The following is a 19,185-nucleotide window of genomic DNA, read 5'->3' as shown; positions in this document are numbered from 1 at the left end:
AGCTCCAGAGAGGGTTTGGACTAGTGACTCAGTGCTCTGCTGTCCTGTGTTTTAAAGCAGCACCTCTCTTCTGATGCTGTTTAGCAAGTGGGGAGGAAAATATTTCATTATTGAATTTCAGAGGTAGGGCAAGACACTAGTAGAGACTGCACCTTGGTAATTTCACCTTAACATCCAGTAGTTGCTCAGAAACAATCTAGGTACACCTGTGGCTTTAAGTGTAGGTGGGAACTAGTTTATATGGGGCTGTCATTAGGCTGTCAAAGCCAACATTGATGCAGTAAACTCAAAAGAATATGGCAAGAAATTTCATGAGAAGTGTAGAGCAAAAAATGTTTACTTAAGGGTATCAAAACAGAATTACTATGATAAACTCTTTCCAGATAAACCATTTTGTCTTTTTTGCCTAGACAATTTTTTTCCCCTTAGAGAACAAGCATGGTACTGGCTGGAGGGAAAAGAGCCTTGCATTAAGTTGTTGGAGGTGTTTGGTGCAGAGGGCAGGGAAGCACGCCCAAGCATGGCTCCAGATTGCTCCTGGTACCTCTGTCATGAGGTGTCCCAGCAGAATGGGGAATAACTCTGTGTTTTAGCTCAAAGAGCACTCACAGCCTTGTGGACTCAAAATCTTGTGGAAAACAAGAATATCAAGTGTTGATCTGGAATAGGAAAGGCAAAGGGCTTTTGCTGGTGGTCAGAGAGATTAACTCCTGCCTGATGAAGCCCCATGAAGAAACTTTCATCAAGGCAGAGACCTGAAGCTCTGGCCACTGCCAGGAGAAACACAGGATCTCCGACACACCGTGTCTGTCAATTATTAATTTTCTGTTTATCTGTCCTCAGTGTCTTGGTTCATTGGGAATTACCTGCTGTGTGAACATGCTGGAACAGGCCAGCTGATCTGTCTTAGGTGGATCAATGTAGACTCAATGTCTCCAGTTAAACTGGGAGTGCTGGAAACTCAGGCAGTTTTTGCAATAGCAAGTAGTACGATGTAAGAGTAACACATTTTAGATTGGAAGTTGGTACTGAGGATATGACATCCACACTGTGCCTTTAAGGAATTTTAATGCTTTGGACCATGGAATTCAAATGGCAAAACACTTTTATTATTCCAATATACAATTTGAGGATTCAAAGCTTGAATGCTCACATCACTAGAAGTGCAACTCTTGGCCTAAGTTCAATGTTTGCCCCAATATTTTACCAGATCAGATTCATGTATGTCAGAAACAGAAAATGTATCCTTGGTTGACTTTCTCTCTACATTTTCTCTCAAAATGATGTCCTGTTAGACTAAAGTGCTTTGCAAGAAAGCCCATTCATTTTTTTACTTACCTAGTAAATTATTAAATTAAACCCAGAAGAATATTTACCTATGCTCTCAATGAATTCCTATCAATAGGAATAGGAATTTATTGGGTAAAAATGCCTTCAAGCTTATCCAGTTTCTTACCAATAGAGTGGAATTCAGAAAACAATTTGCAATTTGATCAATGTTTTCCCAGCTAGTGATGGAGGGGAAAACTACATGGAATAGTAACAACCATTAGGTGAAGAACAGCCACACATTATATTAAACTGATGTCTTCTTGGTTTCACTGGCTCAAAGAGAAAATTCCCTAATATTATTTCTGTGTAGTACTACAAGAGAAATAATATGTTTGAACATTAAGGATATCCTTTGAAATGGACTTGATTTGTCACAAGTTATGTGAAGGCATTTCTCATCTGTTATATCTATATTTGCTTATTCAGTACTATATTTAAATTCTACTTAAATTACTTTCAACATAGCACTTTGTTGAACTGATCGCTTAAATTAATCCCTAAGTAGCAGATGAAAATTTGACCTCAAGTACAATACAAGCAAAGAGCCTTTATGTTCTGGAATAGGTTGAACTTGTACTTTTACTAATATCATGTTTGCCCCTTTCTGCTCTGAGGAAGAATAACATCCAGCATCTGCAAAGAGGTGCAGAAGAGACTTTCCCATCAACTGATCTGAACCACAGCTCTTGTAAATATTCCAGGATCCTAATCCTGAGGAAGTCCCACCCCGTGAATTAATGTTAAAGTTCACGTGATCAGGAGGTTTCAATTCTCATTTTTCCTGATTTATTAACAGAGCGACTGTCAGAGTAGAAGTGTATTAGTTATTCAATGGGAAAGTGGAAAATAATGAGAAACTTACGGCTGGTGCATTGTTTTGAATCTGCTCAGCTCATATTCTGATGCATTCTGAAAAGAGACAAAACAGGTTTTTTAAATTAAATGGAGATCGTTTTAATCAAGAGCAGTTCAAGAAGTGAAATACATGATATTTTAAAAAATGAACAAAGAAAGACCTGAAAAACAGTTTTTAGTTCAGTAGCTGCATGCTTGTCCCATCTTGGTTAATGGTTAACTTTTTGTTATTAGCCTGTTGTAACATTTCTAGAAAGCTGGTAGTACAGACTACATTGCTAAACTGGAATTTTACTAGGCATGTGGCAGATTAAATTAGGTGAGTTAATGAATCATTCAAGAAGTGATAAGCAAGCTATTTAATATGGTCACTTCATCACAGAATTTATTTGTATTTTTTTCACTCAAATCAGCAGATTAGTGTAACAATGGCTGAGTGGAAGATACTTTAGCAATGGCTGGGATATTATTAACCTCATGTTTGCTCTCTTGTTCTAAAGTTCTGCATGACTTCTCAACCCATGAAGAGCTGGTGATGAAAAAGAAATAGAATTTGTAGAGTACTACCTTGGCACATAAAGTGCCCATTATAATGCTGAACTAGCTAATGCAGGTACTGGAAAGAGTTTCCCCAAATGATTTCAATAGTTTGTGTAGCTCTAGATACCTCTCACCTCAATGTGAACAAGGAGTTCATGCAGTACTTTTGATGTTTAAGCTAGTGCACAACTTGCAGGCAAACTTCTCAAGTCAGAGTTTTAAGTTAGTCTAAATAAAACCTTTTTTTATCTATGGGTTTTTCTTTAGTGCAAAATTTCCAGTGCAGTCTCTGGATTGTACTAAGACCAGGGGTGGGATTGCACACTTTCAGTCCAGAAACCTAATGCTAAAATGCCCCCTTTTCCAGCATAGATTTCAGCAGAGGATAGGTCAGGCTGAAAACATGTCCATTTAATAGATGCAATTCTAACCCTCCATCTATTTTTGTTTTGGGAAAAGCAAATTATTGTGTGTATTTCCTGACACTTTCTAGGTATACCTATAGTGGATGTGAAATCTCTGAAATAGATACTTTCCAGTGAACTCAGTGATAGTGAGTTCACTGTGGTATGACTGGTGTTTGCCCAGATCTGTTTTTTCTGAATAATGTCCCAGCCATCAGTCCCAAACCAAGCTATTTTGCCTTTTCTCTCACCATTTCATCAGCATGATAGATGGGTTTGTATCAGGCATACAAGTGGAGACACTAATAAGTGTATGAGAGAAGATCAAGTGGAGGACATGCACATTCTCAGAGAAAACATATTTCCTCAGTCTATATTTCAATCCCAGTGAATCTCTGCATTTCTTTGACATATTTGTTGGGAAAATATGCCATTTCAAACAGTAGAGAAGCCCCTACATTTAATACTTAGCCTGTAACAAAAAGCAGCTGCATATCTACATGTAGTGGGTATGGTAATTAGCAGATGATCCAGCAGATCTAGAAATCACCAAATTCCTGAGGAAATTTAAAGCTGCATTGAACTGTGTGATTGCCATTCAGGCCCATCTGGGCTCCTTGGGCTTCATCAGCTGTAGCAGTGACTCACCCAATTGCCTCTGCATATCAATGACCAGCATGAGCAGGGCCATTTCCTCACCTCCTCTTGCACTTTGTAAGTAAGAAGAGGAGGCAGCTATGTTTTTTGTTGCAAAGGTTTGATTCTTGTTCGCTCCCTTTTCTTTGCAAAATAGTGTATTTAAACCTTTACTTGTTCGTATAAAGATTGCTGGGGTATAAGGGCTTGATGATTTCAGGGAAATATCTTGTGTAACTTTCAGTCCTTCCAAGATGCTGTTTTTTGGAATGTGCTGCCTAAGCACAGCTTCCTTTCCACACAGACAAGTGCTGTGTGTATGGTTAGATCAAGCACTTTTAAAACTTGCAGTGGAGCTTGGTAGAGAAGGAAGCTATGGATCTAAGCCATTCCCTTATTGAGGAATGTTTTATTGAGAGAGTTTTAACCTATTTCTCCTCCCTGGGACAATCTTTAATGAAGGGATCAAGCAATGTGTCTCACTGAGGTTTGAGATGATTGATATCTATGAGTCCAGCTGAAAGCTTTTTCTTTTTTCCTTCTTCAGTAAAATGCATGATTGATTGAAACTAAGAGCTGCTGCTGCTCTTTAGCAGCAGAATTCTGGTCCTAGGAAAGAGTACAAAAATATCTTGCAAACCTCAACACTTTTGAAATTACATGGTAACTTCTGTAGGAAGATGACTAATGCTTCCAGGTTTTAATTAACCATTGCTTCTGTTGTTGCTCATGATATACATTGTTAGTGATTCATATTGGCATGAATGGAATAAGTTGCAAATGAGTATGTGTGATAAAGAAGAAGTTAAAGTAGTTTTTTTCCTGGAGGGATTTGTGTTGTCAAATATACAAAGAGGAAATAAAAGGACAGATTGTTCTTAAGGTTTTTTTGTTAGATTTCTTTTTTCTTCATTTGGTTGGTTTTTTGTGTGTGTTTGGTTTGTTTTTTGGGTTTTATGTTTACAATTTTATATTAAAGCATAATTAGAATTTAGAAAGCATATAAATATATGTAGTATTAATATATAATATTTAAAAATATATAATATTAGAAATCGATAATATTAAAATATATAATATATAATTTATAATTTAGTATATAAAAAAGAGCCCATCCTGCTGTAGGTGCCTGCCACCATGGGTGCTGACAGAGGAGCTGCCTTGCATCACAAGCAGAGAGCAGGTATGATCTGTACAGTCTGGAGCTCTGGGTGCACAGGGGGCTTTGTGAATTTTCTTCTGGAGAGCTTTGGACTGGCTCATGCCCATGGACTGTGCAGTGCATGGAGAGCAGTTTGGCATGTCTGAGGTGCTCTGTTTTCTGTGGAGGGAGCAGTGTGGGTGCAGGTGGCTCACATGCTGTGACTGGGTGGGATTTAGGGCATTTTGCAGTCCTGGGGATGCGTGGTAAGTGGATAAGGGATGGTGAGTGTGGTAGGAAGGCAAAGGGAATGGGACAAAATGTAGCATATACAACACCCACATCTGCCCCAGCCATGGCACTTTTCTAAGGAAGTCATGAACATTTCTGTCAGCAGCCATGGGACTGGATGTGTTTCGGATTCCATCTTTGCCTTGGAGGTTTTCTGCCATGCTTTTACATTGCTGAGACTGTGCAAAGAGATGGTTTCAATGGAGTTGCTGTATAAAAAAGTTTTTGGATGTCTTTGGAGGAGATTGTTGATAGAGTTGATTGCATGATACAGTGTTTTCAACTCTGTTTTGAAGTTCATTGAGGTGCATCTTTCCCCTTCCTTGCTTTCCATCCCTTGCTGGTAGGCAAGCAGTTGTATGAGATGGTTATGGCTGCAGGTGCAAAGAATACCTTGAGCAGTCCAGGAGAGCTGTGAAGGATCAGTAGGAGCTTGAAAATGTCAGATTTTGATGTGAATGAGTGTGGGGGAATTCCTTTGACGTTATTGTAAACAAACAAAGTGTGTTGCTAGCTAAACTGTCAACATCTGGACAGTACAGCTTCATGAAAGGTGACAGTCTTGTCATTACTTTGTAAAAATTCAGAGCTACATTCTGTAACTTTGCCAGTTTTGAGCTTTAGAGAGCTTTGTTGCTTTTTGTGGAGTATACATATATTTGACTAATAATGTATAATAAATTTGACTTCATCCCAATTTTCTTCAATGATTTTTTTTTTTGCGCAAGGAAGTAAAGACAGATCTACTTGACAAAAAGCAATTCCATTTTGTGACAAAGCAAATGCATAATATAGAAGTTGTGTATTCAGTATGACCAAGTTTATGTTAAGGCTAGCTAATGAAAACTCTTCTTAAGAAAAACACCTGTAAAGAGCCCTTGTAGGAGAATGGAGGAATGTACAGCTATGTTTTTGACTCTTGAGAGACAGAGATTTGAAGTATAAATAAAATCTATCTGCATTTAGGCAGTCAATATAACTGAAAATCTGAAAAATCATAAAATTGTAATAAGCCATATCAATGATATTCCTTATTATCTGGCATGGCAGCCTATCTGTAATTACTTTGGCATTTCTTAGTAAAAAAATGTAATGGCATTTCTTAGTAGAGGTGTCCTTATGGAATATAAAAATATCTCTGGGGAATAAAAGTAAGATTTCAGTGCTGGCCTCTAGAGACACAATCTGAGATATAGACTTTTGTCAGTGACATCTGGCAAAAACTGCCAGTGTCTCAGACTGAGCAAATCATGGAATAAATGCATAGCGGAGTTTTTTTTTCTTTAATAAAGGAGAGCTATGCCCCGAGGGGCTGGGGAAGAAGTGGAGAGAAGGCAAATAAAATGTGAGACACTTCAAATTAAAGGTCAGTTCAGAAAGAATTGCATAATAGAGAGCTGTTTCTATTGTGAATGGAGAATTACTATTTTTAAGGGAATTGACCATTTTTACGTGTGTAAAACTGACATCTAGTGGTAGCAATTGCACTTTGTGCAAAATGGCTTTACAGTGAGACCAGTCTGCAGAGCAGATTGTAACAGATTGTAATTATATTACATACTAAAATTGCAGTTCTTTGTACTTTAGCTGGGTTTTACAGAGCATTCAAACGAAATCTTGCTTCTTTTAGTAATATCTTGCTCGTATAATGCCAGGTTGTGAGTCATCTTTGTGTATGCATGGCCTCATGCTAGAGAACTGATGAACAGTTTCATTAGAGGAGAAAAGGTTGAAAGGGGCATGAGGGTTAAAAAAAAGAAGGTGACAGTAAGGGTTACAGAACTTCAGGATCAATTCGGAAACTGTTTGGAGATACCATTCTTAGACCTCCAGTGAATGAACAGAAGTCTGGCCTCAGAGCTGTGATGTGCTTCTCAGGTGTGGCATTACTCATAAATGTAAGCTCCTCTGGGAGAGGAAGCAGGAATTTATGGCCAAAACTGAGATCTCACCTGAATTCAGGCAAGGCATGTGGGCTCTGAATCAATAAAGCACATAGGCATTCTCATCTTCACTTGCTAAATCATGGTTAATATATTAATTTCTAATTCACATTTTGGTTCAAAGGGCAATCAAAAATATTTTGCTTTTCTCTTTTGTCTAGCTTGTGTCTTTGAAGAAAAAAATCCCTTGCTAAAACTCTGTATGCCTGCCCCACTGAGACTTTAATTTATCTTTGCCTCCAGTGCCATTATATACATAATGAATAAATTACTAATAACAAGCAAAGATATGCAAAAATGAAATATCAATTATTTTTTAAAACATGGCTTAGGGGCACCATACCTACAGTCAAATGGTGCAATTTAAAATGAACATGGAAAAGTATAAAAGCTTAATTCAAAGCTATCTCCTAGATTATAAAATGAAAGAGATCAGCATTAGAAGACTGGGTGAAGACAAAGACAAATCTGAAGGAAGAAGGAAAGGAAGTGTGCTTCAGTGAAAGTGTGATTAGAAGTAGGAGGAAAAAAATCATAGATTATTTTTTCTGGGTTAGCAATTTGTGGAAAGAATTGTCAAACTATATTGATTTATTTCTGGTTGTGTTTGTTTTACAGTTTTCTCATTTCATAATAATTGTTGCAAATATTTCAGAGATAAAAGATGTTGGTAGCATAATTCTAATTCAATGTGTGTTTGTGCAGTTGTGCAGTTTCAAGGCTGGAGTGAATCATATGCTGCCTCTACATTCCATTTCTGTTACTTTCAAAACATGGTGAATCATTTTTGTTGAACACAAATGTTGACATTCTGCAGTGAGACTTGAGTCACAGTTATAGAAGTGGTATAAGAAACAGCAGCTGTCATTTCAGATAGGCGAGCCTGCTGCTTTAGTGGAAAGCAGAGCTGAGCAGCAATCCTGTTTGCTGCAGAGCTCCTCTCTAAGGATGAGATTGGTTGTTAACACTCGTGCCAGCCAGAGCTGGGAGATGCAATCTTGTCTGTCCTTAACCTGGTAATCCACTGCAGGTGCTTAAGAGCTCTAATAAGCTTCTGACCTTTTGGGTCTGAGTGGGAGCTGTTGCAATGACATGAGGCCAATTGCTGTGTGCAAAGTCACTCTGTCTTTGTCTGCAATCCCTGGGGCTGCTTCTTACCTCTGGGACCTTTCCAAAGTTGTGGAAGCATGCTAGTGGCACCAGAATTGTTAATATACATGAGATCTCTAAGATGTCAGAGCAGGTGCCTCTGTGTTTGGTTTATATAAAACCTTTCATAGTACAAATGTAGTTGTGTTGCTGGCAGTGGTGGTAGCAAGGGAATATATTCAGGATGTGCTTGTTGTAAATAGGACTGCTGAGACTGGGTTTCTTGGGCTGCTGTGGGTTTGTCATCCCTCATGGAGTGCTGCTGTTATTTTTTTCTTCAGGCATGCTTTTAGTTAAAAACCTGCCAATCTAATACTGTGTTACTAAGAGCTGTGTTCAACATGTAATGGGAGTTTGAGATCTAGATGTTTCCCTTACTGGAAGGAACAGTAGAGTACTCTACATCCTTTAGGGCAGTTGGAATTTATTACATTGATGGAGAACTGTCTGTAGTATTGCTGCTCTAACACTTCAAATTAAAACCAAGGGGGTTTTGGAATTATTTGGTGAAGTGTAATATGCATTGAGCTGTATGGCTCTGAGGATTCTGTACTGCCTCACTTAGCACATTTTTTAGCTGTTGAGATGATAGAAACCTGTTTTTTGCTTGACTGAAAGATGTTTTCTTTCAACAGTAGCTCAGTGGACCCCTGTGGTTTGCATTGTTCTGATACTATTGTTCTGGTACTATTGCAGTAGTACCATCTCACATTAAGAGCTCAGTGAAACCTTAAACTAGTTGACCCTTTATTCCTGTATGTGCCATGAGTGGGTTCACCTATGATTTATTTGTTTATGACCTGGTGTTTCTATCCTATTGTATACCCCAGGAGCTGTTTGCTCAGGCTTGACTGTCCAAGACTTTTTGAACCTGTTTTACTGAATCTTATGTGTGGAATGAATTGTCTTCTTGAAAGCTGGCTGCAGAAATAGCCTTGTTCTAAGACAGACAGTAAGGTTTGATTTGCAATATAAATCTATTTATATAGTGCATTCAATGGGAAAGGTCATGTTATCTTTCCTAGAACATGATGTCCCCATTAGTGTTAGGCTGACCTGATGGAGAGATAAGAGGTTTCCAAGGTTCTTTCAAAAATTATGCTATCTTCCTCACTGACAGTGTAGTGTTCTGTGGGCTGAGCTCTGTCTGTATTTGCATGTCCTTATTGAAAGGGCATTTACTGGAACACAGAAAATAAAACCACTTCCCAAATCTTTGCAGTAATGCACCCAATATATGCTTAAGCACATTGAGTTTTAGTGTTTGAAAGAGGAAGGAAGTTACCACATATAGAAATAACTGTGTCCACCAGAAATTTAGCCTCAGCAAAAATGCAGCAGAGCCTCTGCTGATGTAGGCTGCAAGATTAGGAAGTCTTGATTTCTTTTTATGAGAAAAAGAGAATTCTAAAGGGCCAGCTGAAATTCTTCTAGTAGAACAATTTATCTCTAAAAATGCTTCATCAATTAAAACAATTTGTTTTTCAGGGTTTCTTTTACTTTATTGATGATTAAGACTATTAAAAAATTCGTGAAGTTGAATCAATTAATTTTCATGTTTTTTAAAAAAAAGGTAGAAGACCCAAATGAGACATGTAAGCATTACTGCCTTAGTGGTTCCAAAACACTTTATTTTTACTTTTATGGGAAGTTTGCAACTATTCCTTCTGAATCAGAGCAAAGGGAAATACTGAAGTGTCAAAAGCTCCATTTTTGTCCACATCTAAGAATTAAGGCCTGGAAAATATTTCTAATCTGTAGTTAAAATGCCAGTCACCTGAGAACAGGACATGCTGCAGGAATGTCCTCAGTACAGGGAGTCCTGCTGGAAGCAGACCTGGTGCTTTAAGAAAAGACTTTTCCACAGGACTCAGCCCAAGGTGAGTGCAGTAAGCTGTTGACCCAGTTTAATGGTGACATACAGCAGAATTGACACTGTCAGCCTCTGTTAATAATCTTGCTTTTGTCAGGGCTGAAGCAGGTCTGAGGCCAGCTGCTGCTTCCAGCAGTTACCTGAGTGCTGTTCCAGTAACTGCATGCAGGTGGTTTCAGTCAAGTGGTGCCCTTCAGTGTCTGGCTTATGCTGTGAAAACAAAGATTGTCCCTTGGCTGGGTGATTGTGCACAGTTTCTTTCTAGTTCATATTTCCTATTAAACAATCTGTTTTTGCTATTTGTTATTTCCTTAAGTGAGCAGACATCTCTGCAGGTATGAAAAAGTCCCTTCAGTTGATCTAATTTGCTTACTGAGGGAATGGAAGGAGGCAAGAGCTGAAATGGCTGTGGTGGTGGTATTTTCAGTATTTGAATATTGAGTTAGTATGAAGAGCAATGTCAGTAAACAAAGGCTGAGGCTGAGTCGGTGCAAGATACTCTGTGCATTGCACTGAAATACACAACTCAGTTTTCTGCGTGCTGACTGCTTCACATCCTGCTCTCATGAGGGACACTGAAAATGACCAGGAAATTGCCTATCAGGAATCAATTCTCAGGTCACTGGTAGCTGAGACTGGCAAGGACTCTACTTTCTTAAGGAAAGTTAAGTCATAATCTTAGTTAACTGCTGCTGTACAAGCCAAGTAACTAAATATGGAGCTCCCCAGGTGTGTCAGGCTGTGGGAGCAGTGGGATCAGTCTTGGAGAATCCCAGGCAGTGTGTGACATTGGACCTTCAGCTCTCCCCTGCTGGCCAGGGGCCTGGGAACTGTGCAGATGTGCTCCCTGCTGACACTGCCTGCAGAATCTGCTGCCTTCTGCTTTCCTGAATCTAGACAAAAACAATTACAACAAAAAGTGCTGGGAAACAGCTGAGACAAAAAAAGCTGTAGAGAAGGAGTATGAGAATCATCTTACCACTCAGAGCAAATACTATGGCAGAAGCTGTCAGCAACAGTTAAGCTGTAACAGCAGCCTTAAAAGCAAAATCTATATGTTCTTGAAAGATTAAGAGAGAACATCTGCATAATTATAAGCACGTTACATTTCATCAAGGGAACTAGGAGTAGCAAATCTTAATTATAAGAATAAATACTCTTACAGAATCAAGAAACCAAATGTGGCTTAGTTCATGCTTGTCTACCCTAAACACTTTGCTAGCTGCCTGTCTTCTCTTTAGAAAAAAAAACACCTCATAAGCTCCTTGAGCATCTACATTGAAGAAACAATTTCAAATACCCACACAGAAATGTGCTGGCCTATTTGACTTGGAAAGTATTCCCTGGATAGTGGGGAATAGTACAGATTTGCTGTACCTCCTTTGATACTGGTTTAGGTTTTTGAGGTAGTACTTGAGTTCCACTGTTTAGATTTGAATAATTACAATGGTTATAGCTGTATATGGTTATAGCTGTATATGTATATATAATCACAATGGTTACAACTGTCCTGTATAGATACTCTTTAATTCACACAGTCATGAGTATGCCATGTATTTATATCTGTAGGCATCTTGAAAATGAGAACTTGATTTGCTTGATTCATATTACCTCAGCCACAGCAAGCAACATCATTAATAGTGAGTAATCACTGACTCCAACAGCAAGATCACGACTGCTGCATTTCAATGGCTGAAATAACTTTGTGAAAAGTTCAGCCTTAAAGTGCTGGCTGGCAGTCATTGCAAGTAGGACAAAACACCACAAATAGTGATAATTTAGGTAAGCAGCAGAGGTATCAGGACTGAGCATGATTAAGACCTGTTACTGTGAAGCACGCACAGGTTAGACCTTATGCCAGGTCTAAGCTGCTGCACAAACTCAGCCTTTACAACTCTTATGTGTGGAAAAGACTGCCTGCCAACAGTGAATGCAATATGTGGCTGTGGCTCAAACAGGAGAGACTGTTTCTGCCCCTGGAAAAAACAACTAAACATGCTTGTTTCTGTAAGTATCTTCAAAGTATGAACAAAATCTGTGTTGGATCGCTGAAGTGAGTCTGGATGAGGACTTCTGAGGTGGGGAGGAGGACAGCTGTAGCACAGATTAGACACTTCTCTCCTGGTCTGTGATAGACAGCAGGTTGCTGTTTAGTGGTTTATGGCTAGGACAGCTCCTGATTTTGAGATCCACATCTTGAAGGGGCAAAGCCAAAGGCTAGTACAGTATTACTCCATGTGTACCAGTGACACAAAGAGCTTTGCAAACTTTTAAAGTACTCGGCTACAAAGTGTTTAAGGGTATTTGGTTTAAACATCTGCTTTATTTTTCTTTGGAAATTTGAAGACAGCCTGTAGATAGAGCATTCCCTTCCTCATACCCCACTATCGCATCTTTCTGAGATGCCAATAAATTTGTTAGTGTATTTAAATGGTTTAATTAAAGTATTTTCTGCAATTAATGCAATCAACAATGCAATCAATAATGTCTTTTGTCAGTGCAACACGTTTAGTGCTAATGATGCTTCTGGATGATAGATGTTGTGGAATAGCTATCAAAGTAGAGAGTAACTTAATTTGAGAGGTTTGATTTCCTTTTACTTTAGCTGTCAAGACCTGAACAGTTAGTGTCAGTTAGAAAGAAGCAAAGGAAAAGGTGCTTTGAAAGTTTTTCACCTCCTTTGTTTTTGCGTGGAAACTTAATAGTACAATGACCTGTTTGTCAAGTGACATGTCTATCTAACAGATGTTAGACTGTTAGATGATTTCAAAAGGAAAAAGTATAGGAAAACTCTCACTCAATATATTAGGTGAAAGTTTTGGTGTTCCTGTGTATATTTATATTGCTCTACAGACTGTGAAGCACACATGCCAAGTATGTAAGTGATCTGTGTTTTTTATACTTCTGAATAGCTGCTTGGTCTGTACACACAAACATTTATTTATTTGGATTTCATGCTGGATCTGCATATTTACTCAAGGTCCTGGGGTACCCAGCGTGTAAATCTTTCCCTTCCCTTTCAGCATGATGAATCTTCATAAATGTAAATATCAATCTTTTTCTCTTTGACACTTCACGGTAGCCAGTGAAGTCTGTCTACATCTGAAGTTCTCAAACTTTCAAAGTATTCAGATTTTATAATCTTGCTCCTAGTATATTCATATTTTATAGCATTAGATACTGTTCAGGAATGCATGTGGAATAGACTTCCTTTTGGCCCATTCTTGAAGTGACCCAAGTTAATTGAGAGGAAGGCGATTTGTGTGGGTTCTAAAAATGATGCCAAATGTCATTGAAGTGACTCTTCCACTATATATAAATATACATTAATCCTCTTTAAAAAAAAACTTCTTCTACCAATTTTTGAAATTTAAATTACAGTCATTAGCAAGCATGGCTCCTGAATTGATATAAATACCAGAATATATGTAAAAAGTGTCTAAAAATAAATGTTTTTGCTTCAAAGCTTTATAAGTCAATGACCCAACATGTTGTTGACAGCCAAGATTAAATGCTTACAAGAAATTCCAAATTTCCACTGACATACAGACACTCTTTCTTTTCCTGGCAGTTCATAAAGCAGCACTTGAGTTTCAGGATGCTGCCATTGCACCATTTTGAAGCAGTATGTCTTTAAATCTATTACCAAGTTTGTGCAGAGTTCAGAGCATGGGGAGAAAGAAAAAGCAGTATGTTTTCTTTGAGAAAGGTTGCACTTTGAAAGCTACTGGAAGTTTTGGGATGTTAAAAGACAAACCAGCTGAGATATATTAACAGGCAAAGAGCAAGAGAAGAGGTCAGAACTGTGCATGCAAATGTCCTTTCACATCCTAGTAATTTCTGAAGATTCACATGGCTTCCAAAATAAGCTTGTTCCAGGAAAACAATACACATATTTTGAACAGTTCTAATATTAGCCTGTCCTTATAATGGTATCTGGAAGCCAGTGATATTTATGCTGGGATGACTGTGACCAACATGTTAACTTCAAATTACTCTCTTAACCCCAGTTTCCTTGTGTGTGGGAGTAGTTTCTTTTTAGGAAAAAGTCACTGTTGGTTAATTTTATCTCTCCCTTTCTCACCCTCAAACCATTGACTAATACTGAAATTTAGCTTAGAGTGGCTATTTCCATTTCTTACATTTAAATGCTTTAAGTGAGGTTTTAAAGAATTTTATTGTGCAGGGTGACTATCACGTAGTGTTTGCATGCAGAAGCAAACTAGGAATTGTATGAACACTAAACATATATAAAAACATATATGCTGTTCTCTAAATGATTTGATGATTTGTGAAAGTCAAGAGGCAATAATGGATGATTGATTATATTACATAACAACCATCCTTACAATTGGGCATATACACTTGTAAAATAGGAGAAGAACAAAAAGAGAGAGCATTTGAATTTTGATATGTCAATTATCAATTGCTGGCAAATTGTTTATTAGAAGTTAATCCCCCACTGTGTCAAAAGGTTTGTAATGAGTTCAATATCAATGTGAATCAGTTTTTTTTAATTGACCACGTGCAAAATAGAAACTTTTTTGGATAAAACTCGGCAATTTTGATTACTTAAGTTTCTTCATAGTTCAAGAAATACTCTAAGTATTATTTTTTAGCATGGCTTTCCACATTCATTCTAGTGAGCAAAGATGCTAGCCATGACCGTATTACTTCAGTTATAGGTTCCAATTACTTGTAGCCATTTCTGGTGCAATAAAAGTAAAAAATGAAAAAAAAAAATCAAACTCTCTAATAATGTGAGATAGTGATGAAATGGATGGGTGCTGTTGCTAAATCTGTATTTTACCGTCACTTATTTTTCTGGAGGGGGGGAGGGAAGCACAGATTTAAAACTTCAGACATGCAGACTTAGAAAACAAAATCAATTAAGAGACTTGTCCATATAACTTAAAGAAATTACCCATAGTGGTGTGTACCTCTTACATAAAACTAAACAGAAGTGTTGTATTTTTAGTCCCGAAAAATAAAACATTGAGTAATAAAAGTAAAACTTTATTTACTTAGTACTTTCTACTGCTTTTTACATGTGACTGTAGTTACCCAGCCAAATAATATAGTTGCATAATATTACCAGATGTCTTCTAGAACGCTTAAATAAGGAAAAACAAAATATTTTTTTCCTCTTTTTTGCATCATATGCCAAGTAAGTGACCCTGGCATTTCCCACTGTAATATGTTTGTAAAATGATGATGGCTTCCCCCTATTATCCATGTGTGAGAGAGGGAATTTGCAGCTCATTCAGATGTATGTGAGGTGCACAGGAGCTGGATGTTGGAAGAGTTGTTGACCTGACTGACAGCCAGGCTTTAGCAGAGTGTCAGTGAATCTGGCTGCTGCTTAACATGATAAAAGTGGCTCTATTTGGCTTTAGCTGATTAAAATTCACAAGTTGAGGTTACTTCAAGCTGAAGCTCAACAAAGGCGAAACCATATCCAAGAAACTCTTGATGTTGCAACCATACTTCATGTTGTGTTGTGGAAATTCAGCTATTGTCTGCCAACATGAAGTGATACCAGTTTTATCTGTGCTGGCCAAATGGATATTTATCACATTTGGAACTAATGTGGTGGTTTGTGTTGTGATGAAAAACATAGGGCAACATAAAAAACCTCCTATGACCTAATTGTTGAGTTCCTCAGTTTTATATATTTCTGAATTTATTCATGAGCAGAGTCACAAAAGTCCTTCAAGACCCAACAGAAAACGTAGCTCTGCACTGTAAAGTTCAAGAATACTTAATTGGACAGGGAAAAGCAAGAAGCGATAACACCATAAATAATGCATGGTACAGTTCTAAAAAACACTGAAATTTTGTCAGTGGAGGACTTTTTGTTTGGAAAGTGTATATATGACCAAATAAACCCCAGGCTTTGGGGATGATACTGTTACAGAATTTATTTGCCCTTTCTTCCTGCTGCCTCTTCAAAATCCAGTGCTGTGTTTGTACAGATGCATTTCCAATACTCTGATGTAACCTGAATCAAAAACATTCAGGTAAAAGAGTGAGGTTTTGAGGTTGGTTTGTTTGTTTGTTCCAGTGAAGAGTCTCTTTCACTTACAGGGTGATGCTGGTGCACACAGACATTTCTATAATCTGCTTTTTATATACTGTGGGACCCAGACAGTCTAAAACACAAATGAAGTGTTGCATTTTCCCCTTCACAGGAAACTAGGGGTTAAGGGCAAATGTCAGCATTTGCCTTGAGTGGTTCTGAGTGAGTAAAATAGGTCATCAGCTATAACTAAATAACATATGTTTGTAGTCTAATGCCTGTATTTTTTTAAACCAAAAAATTATATGACTTGTTCAATTGGTTTTTATCTCATCCTACATTCAGATGGTTAAGCACCCTGCCTGCTCATATTATGCTGATTAGATGTTCTAGATGTCTAATGGGACATTTAAGTAAGTTTGATAGAAAATCAAGTTTTTACTCAATCAGGGTCATACCATGAGAAATGAACCCCATGGCATTTGTAAGGTTTTAATAATTCTCTGTCTTATTCTTTTCAAGGACTCTGTTGCAATGGATGCAGATAATAACACCTTTTAGAAGTGTAAATTGCATTCAAGTAGCAGGGGACAAAATAGTTTAACTGTTAAGGGAAAAAGCCCAGCTACACAGGAACGTTGGAAGAAAAAAAATAGAAAAGCAAAGTAAAAAACTTCTACAGCATATTGAAAGAATATTAATAAACAATTAAAATATATTTTGTAGGAATTTTGTGCCTATCTGCTTATTAAAGTGAAGTAAAATGCTGCAGGTAAGAATCAAATTCCTATGCTGCCTAAAAAAAGTAAAATACCCTACAAGTAGAATCCGTGTTACTGCATTTGACACACTAATGTGAATTTTGAATAGAATTTACTCTTCAGTATTCCTGGGGCCTAAAATACATGAAATGATTGAAATTCTTATTCTTCTAAGCACTGGTTTTGTAGGACCTCTGGGAATTCTAAATTCTTTCCAGCCTGCCTCTTCCTGAGCCCCAGTGTGTGATGTGGTTTCCCAGCAGTCCAACCCAAACTCCAGGCCAGATTCCCTAATGGTAAGGCCTGTGCTTGTGCACAAAATTGGCACTGGGAAAACTCATGAAAGATCTCTGCAATTGCTTTTGTGTATGTTCTGTTTTTATTTTTTAATATAGGCAAATTGCATGAGTTTTTAGATATGGAAAGATTGATAAATATTTAATAGTGTCTTTTGAGCCATTCTAAGAATGGCTGGAAGCTTTTGCTCTTAGCAGTATGCTGAAAACTGACAGCTTTTGCAAGACTTCTGCTGATCTTTTAAAATTAAAGACAGTATTACATTGAAATTCACAAGTCACTACATAAGTAGCAACCTATAGGCTTGGTGTTCCTGTTGTGTTTGCTTTTTCCCCCCTTCCCCTTATCATCATGCTTATTCAGAGCAGATGTCATCAAGCAAAAAAACCCAGGATGGCTTCATTTTACTAAGGGAAACTCCCTGACTCTTGGTAACTTCCTCAATGCTTCTAGTTTCTATAACTTTGCCTAGCAGACTTCATGTACTTTCATTTTAGATGCCTTAAGCTTTTTAATACAGCCATAATAGCTCAGTCAGCATTAGCAAAAAGTGCTCAGGTTATTGTGGGTTATACCTAAATCTTAGGCTACAAGGGTTTCTAAGTGAAGATCTACCAGCAGAACTGTCCTGGCATAATCATCCTCACATAACACCCCTGTGGATGTCCTGTGGGGGTAACAGTGTACTTGTTTTGGGTTCATTCATGTCACTTTACAACTAGTAGCTTTGTAGTTGCAATATCCAGACAGGTTTCAACAAAAGAGTATTCCTTTTCCTGCCTTTTTTTTTTTAATGGAAGTTCCTTTAATTTTTTTTTAATAATTTCTAGTTATTTTTAATTTCTGCACTTAGGACTCCAGTTAGTTCTTTGATTAAGAATAGCAGCTTGAAATGTATCTCCTTGGAAATTTATCTCATTTTGGCACTAACATCACCCACTGCCTCAAATAAAATGTTAATATTTGAGGCTTTTCCAGGTTCCCTCTGTTTGCAACAGAAACTTAGACTAAAGTCAGCTGTACATAATGCAATCCTGTTTTTACATAGAAGGCTGATGAATTTCTCTCTTTCTGAACTCAGTAGAAACAGACTACTTAAAACTTCAGACTCTCTGCAGCCTATTCCCAAGGAATCCCTTCTCCCTGCTGTATTGTCTGGTTCTCAGAGGGTTTTCTTGTTTTCCATGGAATTGTACATGTGTTCACCTTTCCAAGCCAACAGAGGCCTAAGAGTTGGCCCTTTCTTGGAAAAACTCCTCTATAACATCAATTTTTAACTTTGTTCATGCTTTCTTATGAGAATTGCTAATATTCAGCTGGCTTTAGTCTTTACTGCAGAAAAGTGTACTTTGCCAGAAGTCTTTGGAAATATCTCTCAGGTTAAGAGCGCTACTTGGCCCCTCTTCAGCCACCCCTTCAAGGATGAAGTAAGGAGTGGAGAATGAGGAATTGTATTGGAAACAGATAATAGGAAGGCAGAAGGACTAAATTCTGATTAGGCATGCTAGAAGATTTCTGAAAGGGTTAGCAGCTGGTATTTAAAAATGGGGTAGTGACTATGGTTTCTGGCTCAATTTTTAATCGTTACTAATGATTTTGCCCATTGGTATTGTGAAGCAACTTACATGCATTGTCAAATCTCCTGATCTTTCGTGAAGGAACAAGTACAAAAGCAACCAAAATAAAGATTCTTCTAATCACAAATTCTCAAAAGGAGTGCACTTTTATAACTAGGATGCTTGAACAAAACAGAAACAGGAGGAGATTGAAAATTACAAAGCCCAAGGCACTCTGGAGTTTTCATATTTTTCACTGAAGGGCTTACAAAGTCCACGCTAGAAACTATGACACAGGGGCTTAATTTCCACAGCTTCTCACATTCTTTTTCATGGTCCCTGAACTTGAAAGGTACACAAAGCTCAACATTTAAAATTATCAGCAAAC

The 19,185-nt window shown here is 37.8% G+C and overlaps 1 protein-coding gene across 4 annotated transcripts in view; it reads right to left on the bottom strand.

Moving 5' to 3' along the window:
• Nucleotides 1–19,185, bottom strand: part of BLNK (B cell linker) — a 90,046-nt gene that overhangs the window by 57,796 nt on the left and 13,065 nt on the right. For all 4 annotated transcript variants that reach the window (XM_054276576.1, XM_054276573.1, XM_054276574.1 and 1 more), the window contains exon 3: nt 2,195–2,241. In XM_054276576.1, coding sequence (XP_054132551.1) covers nt 2,195–2,241 — 47 coding nt within the window. The remainder of the gene's footprint in view (nt 1–2,194; nt 2,242–19,185) is intronic.

This window comes from Melozone crissalis, unplaced genomic scaffold (genome assembly GCF_028551555.1).
Source record: "Melozone crissalis strain CALT ecotype California unplaced genomic scaffold, PUWL_Pcris_2 ptg000019l_1, whole genome shotgun sequence".
Lineage (NCBI taxonomy): Eukaryota > Metazoa > Chordata > Aves > Passeriformes > Passerellidae > Melozone > Melozone crissalis.
Note: the sequence above shows the minus strand (reverse complement) of the source record. Positions and strands in the feature narration are given on the sequence as shown.